We start from the raw sequence: 11793 nt of genomic DNA on the forward strand, positions 1-11793 counted from the left end.
AAGGGAAAACAGTCAGCAATACCGAATCTGGAAAGAGGAAAAGCTGTTTTGGAAATAGAGTGAACCGTTGGACTTCGGAGAACTAGATGGCCACTTCCATCTGGGCAGGCCTGGGTCCACTAAGGCAAAAAAAAAAAAAAAAAACACAAAAACCCAGAGATGCTCATTTTCGAGGTAGACAAGCCCAGCAAGGGTGCACTGCCCCCCAAATCTCACACAGCACATGCAAAGCACATTGCCTTAAACTCAGGTGCACGATTTGGGACCCTGAACGCTTTGGTTATATCATGTCAAGAGACTTTGCCCATTCTGTGCCAGCTGCTCAGACGAGTCGCTATTTGGTGTTTACACGATGGGGGAGGAGAGGGGACCAATGCACAGGAAAAAATAAAAAGATGAAAGAAAAGCTAGAACTGGCTACCCTCAGAAAACATTACCTTAAAACTCACTGCCTGGAGGAGGTATCCCAGGCTCTTCTTTCCCCAGAAACAGCTCAGCCCCGCCCTCCCAGTCTGGCACCCCTCCCCATGTCCTGCTCCATCCCAAGCCACACACTTCACTTCCGTGAATCCAAAGCACTCCCCACCCCGGTCATTTTGGCACTGGCCCCGCAGCATGCAGGGGGAGGTAATGCCCTTCGAAGTCCGAAGCTGACGGGTCAAGAGTGCACAGCTAAGTTTTTTAAATCTATAATATTTACAATATTGCACTTTACTGCACTTAATTGCATGTCACTAGCGTGGATGCTGCATCAGTATTATACCTTCAAACCACGTGCCCTGTGTCCCCAGTGCAAGTCCTTTGCATCTGAATTCTGGGAAACAGCCACAAATGTCCATTCGGGAATCGAAAACGGGAAAAGCTCTAAAGCTGCCTGTCCTACGGCACAAGGAGTCCTGAACCTGGTGCTCTGGGGCCAAACGTGTGCATGAAGATGGGGAGTCAGCAAGGTCACAACGTGAAACACTGAGGTCCCCACGACCACCACCACCTCCGCGAGTTTCGTTATTGCTACCTTTCAGGCGGAGGGGAGGGGGGCGGGCGCGCTCACAGAGCACGGGTCCCTGCCTCAGATGCAAAAGTCCATATTGAAATCCACACGGGTCCTGCAGCTCCTCGGATGAAATTGAGTTCACGGCAGTGAATAAAATTGTTGGCATCCAAGCACTGGCAACTTCAGCGGAGACCAGCCCCAGATCTTTCTGTGTAACAGACTCTTCAGATCTTGGAAAGGCGTGTAGGAGGCCGCATGCACAGGGTGGGAACTCCGGCAGCAGAGAAGGACGCAGCGCCACAGGGCTCCACGTGGCCCCGGGGTCCCAGGACGCACAGACGGCGTGGTCGAGGGCTGACCTGGGTGGTCTGACGGTCACCTCCTCTCTCTTCCGCACAGTCTCTGCGAGGCTTTGGCGGGGTCTTGCGGTCCTGGGATGCCCCCTCCCGAGGCCTGCCAGGGGCCCCGGGGCTGCCCCAGGCGGGGAAGGCGCTGCGCCCTCGCTCCGGGGTGTCCGCGCGGCCGTCGGGGGGCGCGGAGGGGTCGAGTGCAGGACGCAGCGCGGACGGGGTGGCGGGGCCAGGGCGGGCGTGGGTCCGGGGCAGGCGCGGGGCCTGGCGGCGGGTCAGAGGCCCAAGGCCTCGGCGTGCTTGCGCGCCTTCAGCCGCAGGTCGGCGATACTGGAGTTTTTGCTGTTGCTCTTGGCGGCGGCGGCCACGACGGCGGCGGCCGAGGCCGAGTCGGCCAGGGATGCGATGGGCAGCCCGAAGGGCGGCGGCGGGAACATCAGGTAGGGCGCGTGCGCCGCCAGGTGGGGGTGCAGGTGCGGGTGGGCGTGCGCCACACCTTCCAGCTGCAGCTGTGCCTGGACCTGCGAAGGCAGAACCCGCACGGTGAGGACGCGACTTCTAGGGGGCTTTCCCCCCTCGAGGACCCCCCCCCCCGAGAGCGTCTCCTCTCCCAGGGAGCCATCGCCCCTTCCCCCGCCCCAGGGACCACCACCCACTGTCCTCGGGACACCCGGTGCCACGACCGGGTCACTGGCCGCTTTGGACAGGACCAGAGCCGGGGAGTCGGCACAGATCCCCGATGCTGTAGCATCCGAGCGTCTACAGCTGGTACCTCCTCCTCTCCAGACCCCCGGCTGATTCTTTGACGCATCCCCGACTCAGGGTCCGGTCTTCGGCTCTGGCTTCCCCCCCGCCGCCTTCCCAGGGACCCGGAGTCCCCGAATCTTCCAGAAGCACAGCCAACTCTGCAGGCTCCAACCGCCTAATTTCACCAGGACCCAATGGCTGACCCCACGTCGTCGGGGCAGCTGTTCCTGTGATGCTGAGGGGCCACCCCGCCCTGGGGAAGGGGTGCTGAGGGGTGGAAGATGGGCCCAGCCGCGGAGGTGCGGGTCCAAGGGAACAGGGCTCGGACCTCTGCCCTGCGCACGGCAGCCCTGGACGCCCTCCCAGCCTTGGGCGCCGTGACTTTGAGGGCGCGTGGCCAACACCCCACCCTCACCCCATCTCCATGTTGTCATCCGTAGCCGACCCTCCGGGCCGGGCCAGGCCCACTGGACCTCGTGCCCCTCAGCAAACCCGGGTCCAGCTACAAACCCAGGCCTCTGCCCCTAGGAGCAAAAGTGCTGAAAGAGGAGGCCACGCCTTCGCTCTGGCCAGGGCACAGCCAACCCACCAGCGCGGGCACGCCTACCCCCCATGCTGGGGTCCACAGCCCAGCCCTGCAGGCGAGTGGGCGTTGCGCTCTAGCCCCGCGGCTCCCTCCTCCCACCCGACGCTGGTCCAGAGCAGGGGCGAGGACTTTGGGGCACCCCGTCTCCACGAGGCGGTCTTCCGACCCCCTGGCCGCCCCCTCCTCCGCGCAGCGCACCCAGCGCCCTGGACCCTCCCTGCTCTGCTAGGAGCTGGGCGGGACGCCCCCCACTGTGAGGTGCGCGGGGGAGGGGAGGGGGCATGGAGGCCCAGGTCCAGGAGGGGCACTGACACCCCCAGCGACGCCCTGGGCAAGCTAAAGCCGGGGGTTGGGTGTTGACACGGGTCCTCAGGCCTTAGCGGTGGTAAACCCCTCCCTCCCGCCAGGCGGTGAGCGAGTGGGTTGTTCCCGGTGGGTGGGGATATTTTCCCTCCGAGTTTTGTGAAACTGTGCTGGGGTTTCTGTCCTAGCCCTCCCAAAGGTAACTCTTGGAGATTTTCAGCGTGGTGTTAATACGTGCCAATGGGTTTATAAATGTCCCCCTTGTGAAAGCGGCCTCTTTGCTTCAGCGGGGGTAGGAGGCGCCGGGGCGGCGCCGGGACTGTTCTGTTCGAAAGGAAGGAAGAAAAACAACAACAACAACCAAAAAACGAGCTACCTGTTGGAAAGGCATCCTCAGGGCGCCCATGTTCACGTAGGGTGCCACCCTGCAGGCGTCCAGGTGACTGGCGGTACCCAGAATAACGCCTGCGAGGAAACACAGGAGGCGTGAACCCCGCCCGCTGCTCCCAGCGCCTGGCGGGTCTCCCCACCGCCCCTGCCTCCACGCCCGGCCCCTCGCACCCACCTTTATGCATCTGGTTCTCTTGCTTGCGGCACTTGGCTCTCCGGTTCTGGAACCAAACCTGGGAATGAGCGGACAGACGTGCACCCCCGTGAGCCGGCCAGGCCTTGGCGAGCGTCAGCGAGGCTTTCTTTCCCGACACGCCGGACGGCGCGCAAGGCGCTTGGGGTTCCTGTCCCCAGAAGGCTGCCTGCCGCCCCTCCGACCTTCGTCCCCGCCCCCTCCCACCCCAGCACCGCGTAACTGGCTACCTGGAGCTGGGAACAGTCCCCACCTAAGTGAGACCAGAGTTTCAGCATCCAAACATTGGAAGTGAGGAAGTGGGTCCTCGGATGGCGTGGAGAACTTTCCATCGTTCTGTGTGGACATTCCCCCCTCCACCCTGCCACGCACCGGTCCAACCTGACCTTCCACCCCGACGTTCCACCTTAGCACCCACCCACCCACCAGGAATGTGGGGGGGCGCACAGGTGGATACACATCTCCAAATCCAGCCCCCTCCCCAATCACGCTCAGACACCCTGAGTCCAGAAACTTGCACGACCTCCATGCCCTCCTTGGAAGCCTGGGGGATCCCAGTTAATATTACAGAGTCATGAACGTCCTTGATCTCTAAAAACCGGATGCACCCCAAAAGTGCAGGCTCTGCACTGCAGGCACTCGGCATCTCTAAGGACATCTGATTCTTGCGGCGCCCTATCCAGAGGTGAGGCAGCGAGCGAAAGGTGTTGGCACCCGCCCGGCCTGGCTAGCTTCAAGGCCTGGCATCCCCGAAATGCGCCCTCCCGCGCTCCCCATTCTCATCCTCCCCCCTCCTCCAAACAGCCCTGGTCCTGGCCCTTGGTCTGTCACTCATGGAATCTGGAGTCCCCTCCCTCTGTGTTCTTAGGCACTTAATTTTTCCTACCTGGCTTTCTCCAAAACTTTCCCTTCACACTCACTCACCCTATTGCCACAATGGCGGTCACTGACGGTGCAGGATAATTAGCACAAAGAAAGCCTTCCCCTCGGCCACACTACACTACGCCTGGTAGCTCAGGGACCCTGCGTTGTTCCAACCCCAGGGCCTGGGGACACTCCCTGCTCCCACGCTGCCCGGAAACCTCAGCTCCCGCGGAGGTTGCAAGCACCCGGGAGTCGAGGAAAAGCTGAACTTTTCCATCTCAGCCTCTTCAGGGCAGTTTTCTATCCAAGGCTGAGCCATGGGCCCGCCTGTTGGAATTGGCTTTCCACGACGTTGGAAACCTCACCCAGCCAGGCTCTAGGGAAGCTGGCAAACTTTGGTGTTGTTCCCCGGAAAGTATTTCCAAAACAGAAATGCTGAGATTCACACGTCTTTACTCCATTTCCAAAGCCTGCACTCACTTTCCTGCTCCCACATCCCGCCGCAACTCTCCCCCCCACCCCATCCGGCTGGGACGAGACTCCTTTCCCTTTCGGACCCTTCCTCGGTGCCTCTTTCTCCTTGGGGTCCCATACCCGTCCTCAGGAGAGCGGAGCCAGACGCGCAAACTCCGCTCCCCCTGGAAGGGCATTTTGCAAAAACAGAATCCTATTTAAATCTAGAAAGCAAGCTCACTTTCCCATCAGCGGGGGAAAGAAAAAAAAAAGATTATGGAGAATAAAAGTGATGAATTAGCTGCGCGTTTGGCGATAATAAATCAGTCTTGGCGTGATTCACGATCAATTCCAATTAGTCCTGAATATGCTAAGTAAAGCGCAGTACAGTGGTTTAGACAGTTATTTCTTCATTAAGAACCAGTCACTGATTTCTCTCACAAATGCTGTAATCTGATTTCCTTTTGATTTCCATTACAGACAGTGAATAATGACATTTAATTTAGCTCTGCGCCATAAACCCAAAGATATTTGTTGTAATTAAATTACCACCACTCCTCACTGTGGTCTCATAACTTTCGATTATAACCCTGACAGCTGGGTGATGTGAGTTTCCAGTACAACACTAAAAATAAAAGGTTAATAAGCACCAACTTCCAAAGGACCCTCAATTTATTTACAGCAAATTTCCACTCTAAATTGAAACTCTATCCTCTAACAACACAGGACAGGCTGTACCGAAAAGGATTACCAAACAGGTCACAGACAGGATTAAAATATCGTGCATTTTCGTCTCTTCCTTTTGGTGTCTCCCCAGCAACCCCCACTTCTGCACAGCGGGGTACGTGTTTTAACTAATTGGTTTTTATGAGCACTTTCTGCCTTCTCTTTATTATACGATTCTTTTCCCTGTGGCCAAAAGGAAATTATTTCTTTTTTCTCTTCCCATGTTTATTTTTATTATTATTTACAATCGTTAAATTTTAATTCACCTTTGGATCAATAGGCTTTCGTTTTCTACTACCACCCTCCCCCCCCCTTTATTTTAGGGCTTTTCTCAAGATCTGCAGCCACCCAAGAACCAATTTTCTCCCAACTCGTTCTCTCCTGCTAAGGCGCTATTCAGTAATAGACTACTGAAAGAAATAGTGTGGAATTAAATTACAAGTAATTTATTTTTATAGAAACAGTACATCAAGGCCTGGGAGATATTACAGATCTCAGGCAGAAAGGCTGTGAAATGACATAAAAGTTGATGTCCCCTTCAGCAAAAGTTTAATCTTTTCATTAATTTATATGGTGCAGCCCCATCCATCTTTCCAGAGAAAGGTGGCCAGTCTCCCCCGCCCTCCCCCCCCACTTGCTGAGGCCACAGATGCCCGGAAGGATTCGTCTGGGGAGAGGGTCCCCAGAGCTACTCTGCCCGTGGTCCCAGCAATGCAGAATGGCCCTGGGAACCCCTGCAGCTGCACGGAAATCTGGACAGACTCGGGGACTGTTGCATTTCACCTTAAGCAGCCCCTTTCACCGCACCGACGGGGAAAGATGGAAGGCATGAGGGTGCAAACACCCATTTTTTTTTTTTTTACAAATTAAAGATTTTTGTGAAACACTCTATAAACGCTTTCTGTGTTTTCGTTTCTTCAATACAATCCGGGTGAAGTTGTGTTTGTAATGCTGACCCTATACCAATAAGAAACCCGTTCTTTCAAAGCCCTGGCTTTACATGGTTCCCTCCCCTCGTTGGCAGTATTAATTCCATTTATTTAAATAACCAGTCCCCAGAGCCCAGGGACCCTGCCCCCTTTTCCTTCTCTCCCCGGCGCTGCTGTCCTGCCCAGAACCGTCAAAGCCGATGGAAAGCCCAGCAGAACATCCAGGTCCGACCTTCCGGTGGCGGGGACGGGGGGCGCGGGGGGGGGGCGAGTCTGCGGTACCCGGACGAGGCGATTTGGAAGAGAATCTTTGCTCTTCACCCCCCAATAAATAAATGAATGCATTTCACGCAAACGTTTACAAAGCCCGAGAAAAACGAACCGGGAGCGTCTCCCCCCCGCCACCACCCCCCCGCGCGCACGTGCGACGAACACACAGGGCCCCCTTAGACGGCGGCTCGCCAGATGAGGCATCACGACTTCATGCGTCCGGTCCCCGCCCCCGCGCCCCCCCTGCCCCGCGCCCGGGTTAATCCGACACCGCGCGGGCAGGACCCGCAATCCTCAAGACGTCCACCCGCCTCTTCTTCCCATCTCTCTGTTCCCTGCAGTGGAGCGAGCGGGCTGCAGAGGAGCGGGTAAGACTTTGGCGGCGACGGCGGAGCGGGGGGGGCGGGCGGGGGGAGGAGAGGCGAACCAGTGGGAAGAGAACAACATTCCTGATGAGCTGGAGGTGCAGGGCGAGCCAGCCAGGCAGGGCGCAGGAGACCTGACCCGCGAGGCCCCGGGGCGCCTCCCAAAGCCCGGCTCCAGCACCCCCCCTACGGGGTCCCCGCGCTCCTGGAAGGGCCCGGCGCCCCGGCCGAGGTGGCGCGTTCCGGCCGCCCGAAGAGCGGGCGTCGGGGCCGGGCCCTCGCTCTCACCTGCACGCGCGCCTCGGAGAGCCCCAGGCGCTGGCTGAGCTCCTCCCGCATGAAGGCGTCGGGGTAGTGAGTCTCGTCGAAGAGTCGCTCCAGCTCGTTGAGCTGCTCCAGCGTGAAGTTGGTGCGGCTGCGCCGCTGCTTCAGCTTCGTCTGCCCGTCCTCGTCCTCCGACTTCACGTCCTCGCGCTTCTCCTTGCAATCGTAAATACCTACGGGCGGGCCGAGGGCACAGCGCTGAGCCCACCCCCCGGCCCCGCGTCCCCGGCCCGGGCCGCCACGAGCCCCTCCGCCGGCTCCCGCCCAGCCAACCACCCCCCCCCCCCCCACGCCACGGCCCGGCCTGCGGATCCTGCGCGCCAGGGAGAGGCCCCGCGCGGGGACGCTTGGGCGCGACGTGCTGAAAGCCTGTGTGTGCTCGCGGTGCAGGGACCTCGGTGGCAAACGCGCCCTGACGCAAAGCGGCGTCAAGTCGATAAAGCAAACTCCAGGGCAGGACGCGCTGTTTTGTAACAACTCGAGCCCCGGCGCCGCGGTGTTTCTTGGCCTAATCTCTGAATAGTTTCCTCAATTATCCTCTTCGCCTCTGTTGACATATCGGCATAGCCTAACCTTCTCTCCCTTCCTTTTCTTTTTTTCTGAATGGGAGTGGAGTGTTAAATATTAAGTCAAAGAAGCTTAGGCAGAATCGCCCAAGTGTCGGGTCCCGGGCGGGGCGCCCGCAAAGAGCGCAGGGAGAGCCCAGGCCAGGCTGGGGTCCAGGCCCCCCGAGAGCCGCCGCTCCCGCCTGCAGCGCAGCAGGACAGGGGCCGTGCCAGCCGCCAGCCGGGCCAGAGCCTCCCTCAGGACGCCGTGGAGGCGGGCGCTCGCCCGAGCTCACCTGCTTCTGACCAAGAAGCGCAGCCGTATCTTAAGGCGGGCACCCTGAGGTGCTTGGGTTGCACCCGAGAGCGTGGTCCCTTGACTTCCGGTTTTGTCCCTCGGTCTCTTGGACACACATTCTCACTCCCCATCAGGACGCCAAGAGTGACACTTTCTTAGGTCCAAACATTATGAGAGCAGCTATATTTGCTGGGGGAGCGGGCAGGGTATCAGGCAGACAGCTCAGGATTTAGGAGATTCTAACCCAGACACCTCTCCTTCCCACCGCTAGGAAATGCAGCCCCTCACCAAGCTCAGGGATTTAAAATAAAAGTTGGCCCCCGGTCGCACAGTTGGTGGAAGCTGCATTTCAGCTCCCCTTGCGTTTTCTTGTGCTTTTTCTCCGATCATAGGACCTGCTGGCTGCAGGCAAAGAGGACCCCCATGCCCTCATTAGATGTCCCCTCTGTGTCAAGGAGAAGAGGGCGGCTTTCAGGATGCTCTATCCAAGGAGTCTGGGGTTACACCCGTTCTGAGAAGCCTCTTAGCAGTAAGCCCAGAAACTTGCAAAGGGTGAACACCCAGATCCTCTGCGGGGCCAGGGAAAAATCCGGGCACCCAGTTCCCACACACGCCCCCCCACCCCCACCGGGGTCCCTGAGCTGGACACCAGAACCCAAGTCCTGAGTCTGTCCGAAAGCCTCTCCTCACGGCTTCTGAGCCCTGGACACTCAATCCCACCTCGGGGCTTAAAGCCTCCCTCACCTCCTGAAAGGGATGCATTTCCAAGAACACCTTATTTCTCCCCAACGGGAAATCCTTTCCCGGAGGCGGCCCCAACGCCGCTTCCTCCTTCAGGTCTCTTAACGTCGGAACCCCAGGGATTGACCCCAGATGACGCGCTGGCCTTCAAAGTCCTCCAGAACCCGCGGCAGGCTGTGCAGAACCCACAGGCTGCCGTGCCTGGCTCAGCGGGGTCCGCTGCTCAGGCGCCCAAGACCTCTGGGTTTCTCCCAAGCCCAAGCAGCTCCCTCCTCTCCATTTTGCTCCCGTTCTGCAGATTCGGCCTGGGGCTCAGCCCTGCCAGAGGTCTGCACACCCAGGCAGAAGGGAGAAGGTGCAGCTGGGGTTTTCCTAACCCCTTCCTGCTGCCTGTACTGCTAGCCCTGTCTTATTTTCCTCTCTCCTTCGAAAAAGGCCTCGATTGTACTCTGCTCTCCTTACACGGGCCTTTTTGCAGGGTCCCCCTGCCTTGGCTGTCCAGGGTGAGAGGAAACAGACAGAAGAGGGGACTCAGCCTCTAAGGCGGATGGGGGAATCCGTCAGGAGCCCGGGAGGTCAGCCGCCCGCCGGGTGCTGTAAATTAAATGTCAGCTCTGACAAGTGCACAGCCGACAGACAGCCGTGTCTCCATCAGAGCAAACTCTCTTTGTAGGAACCATAAAGCCGGGTGCGTGACGCCTCGCCAAGGGGTGAGCCCCGAGATACGGCAGGCCAGGCTCAGGCTGCCTGGGCTCTCAGAAGCCAGGGGCTTACTCCTAAGCCTCTGCCAGCTTTCTGCTTCCACAAGGTCAAGGTCTCCGAAAGCTGTCTGGGTCATCCACTGGGCTCCAAGGCCAGCACACCTGGACTCTGCCACCAAAGTGCAAGGGCCACAAGAGCAGGAGACATGGGGTCCCCACTCTGCGGCCGTGACCTCTCTCAACACGTACAGAGAATGAAACAGGACCCAGGAGCCACATGGCAAGCTTCTGTGTTTCCTCTCTTTGTAGTGAGAAATAGACCTTCATATACTTTCAAATGCTGCCCCCTGAGAAATAGAGCCAATTTTATTCCTCTGATTTACAGCTGCTGGTTGCCCTGTTTGTACGGAGAGTCCCCCGGGTTGGGACCACCGCTGTCCAGCTGGGAGAACCCTTGTAAACATGTTTTTTCCCACCCCCCGCGTTCAACTACAGCGCAAAACGCCGCGGAGATTTCGGGGGAAAGCAGCGGGAAGGAGGCCCAGGACGCAGCCGGCCTGCAGCAGGGCCAGCTCCGCCCTGACAGTCTGGGGTAGGGCGGCCGCGTGCGCGGGGCCACGAGCCTCCCCGGGCCCTTCTGCCCCTTGTAGACACTGACCACCGGCGGGCACGCGGCTGGTTTTAATGTACAGGCCCGCGTCAGCCGAGATCCAGCCCCAAGGTTCAAGGGGAAAGTTTTCCCTGAGAGGAAACCACGCGGAGGGGCGCAAGAGGGCGAAGAGGCGACGGAGCGCGTGGCCTCCCCGACTGCCGGCCAGCGCAGCCCTCAACGCGGCCCATTTCGAGCTCGGGAAGGCGCTTGGAGAGAGGCGTGTGGATCTCTCTGCGGGCGTGGAGGCGGACGTGAGACAGACCGTTAGGCAGACAGGCAAGCGGCCGGTAGCCCTCCAGCCGACCTGGGTTTACAAGCCCATGCACCCGATTCCCCCCCAACGCGGGAAAGTTCCCGCTGTGGAGCCCAGTGCCAACGCCCAGGGAAGCGATCCTCCGTCAGCGCGCGGCCCCGGCCGCTGCCCATCCTCGGTGCCTCTGCCTCTCTCCTTCCCTGCTTCCTCGCTTCTCCAGCCGAATCCTCCCCTCCCCCGTTTGGTTTCTTTCTTACGAAAAAGACTGGCGATGGATTGCCGGGGCCTTTGCGTCCGAGCCGTGGCTGTACATTCAGCGTTTGGGGTCGAGCGGAGAGCGAACCGCGGCCCCCGGGGCCTCTGCGCGCGCGGAGCGAGGGGCAGGCGGCCAGGCTGGGCGGCGAGGAGACGCCGTCCCCGGGAGGGGCCCGGAGCCGGCGTCCGGAGAGCTTACCTTCGGCAGCCCTCCCCGAACCGAACTCTTTCAGTTTGTCCTTGTCGTTGTCCACGTGGTCCTTAAAGAGATGCACCGGACAGTGGCCGCTGCCCTCCGTTATGTCCTGGAGGCTGGATTCCGAGACCCCCAGCTCCCGGGAGCGCGCTAGTCCGCTCTCCAAAACTTCCCTGTAAGTGATCGAATCCTTCTTGCCTCCGCCGCCGCCGCCGCCGCTGCTCTCTTTGCTCTTCTGGTCAAAAGATTTGGATACAAAAGCCGTGAGCTCCTCCATGGTGGCCGGGGGCTGCGGGGGTCCGCGGGGTTCGGCGGGGCTGGCTGGGAGCCGGGCTGTGGTCCGCACGCCTCCCGCGCGGACACGACTGTCCGTGTGAGGGTGGACCTCTCCTGCTGTTATTTATGCCTTTCAATTTGCGATCTCACTATTTATACACGGCTACGTCCGCCCAACCCCCAACGCTCCCTGTCTGCAGCAATTACAGCTCCCGGCTCGGCGGCGGGCGCACGCAGAGACGCTGTCTCTCCCCCACCTCCAGTCCGGCAATTGGCTTTCTTTTCATTTCATCACTGTTTGGCGTCTGTGCACCTTGGTGTGGAGAGGTAAAGATCAAGTTTTTGAAGGCAGAGAGAGCGAGAGCGAGAGAGAGCGCGCGCG

General features: G+C 59.4%; 1 protein-coding gene across 1 annotated transcript; it reads right to left on the reverse strand.

The window, feature by feature from the left end:
* Nucleotides 1-1108: 1108 nt before the first annotated feature.
* Nucleotides 1109-11475, reverse strand: LOC101333861 (short stature homeobox protein). Its single transcript, XM_033849896.2, has 5 exons — nt 11139-11475; nt 7459-7667; nt 3546-3603; nt 3357-3445; nt 1109-1865 (listed from the first exon to the last, which is right to left on the reverse strand). Exons 1-5 carry the CDS (start codon nt 11410-11412, stop codon nt 1620-1622), a joined length of 876 nt encoding a protein of 291 aa, XP_033705787.1. The 5' UTR covers nt 11413-11475; the 3' UTR covers nt 1109-1619.
* Nucleotides 11476-11793: the final 318 nt, after the last annotated feature.

The sequence above is a fragment of the Tursiops truncatus genome, chromosome X (genome assembly GCF_011762595.2).
Source record: "Tursiops truncatus isolate mTurTru1 chromosome X, mTurTru1.mat.Y, whole genome shotgun sequence".
NCBI lineage: Eukaryota > Metazoa > Chordata > Mammalia > Artiodactyla > Delphinidae > Tursiops > Tursiops truncatus.

Excerpts from the sequence above, each read along its gene's own strand:
- LOC101333861 (XM_033849896.2), bottom strand. The coding sequence starts at position 11,412 with ATGGAGGAGCTCACGGCTTTTGTATCCAAATCTTTTGACCAGAAGAGC. Across the intron at positions 3,446-3,545 it reads AGAGAACCAGATGCATAAAG|GCGTTATTCTGGGTACCGCC; the intron begins GTGGGTGCGAGG and ends GTTTCCTCGCAG. Across the intron at positions 1,866-3,356 it reads TGAGGATGCCTTTCCAACAG|GTCCAGGCACAGCTGCAGCT; the intron begins GTAGCTCGTTTT and ends CTGCCTTCGCAG.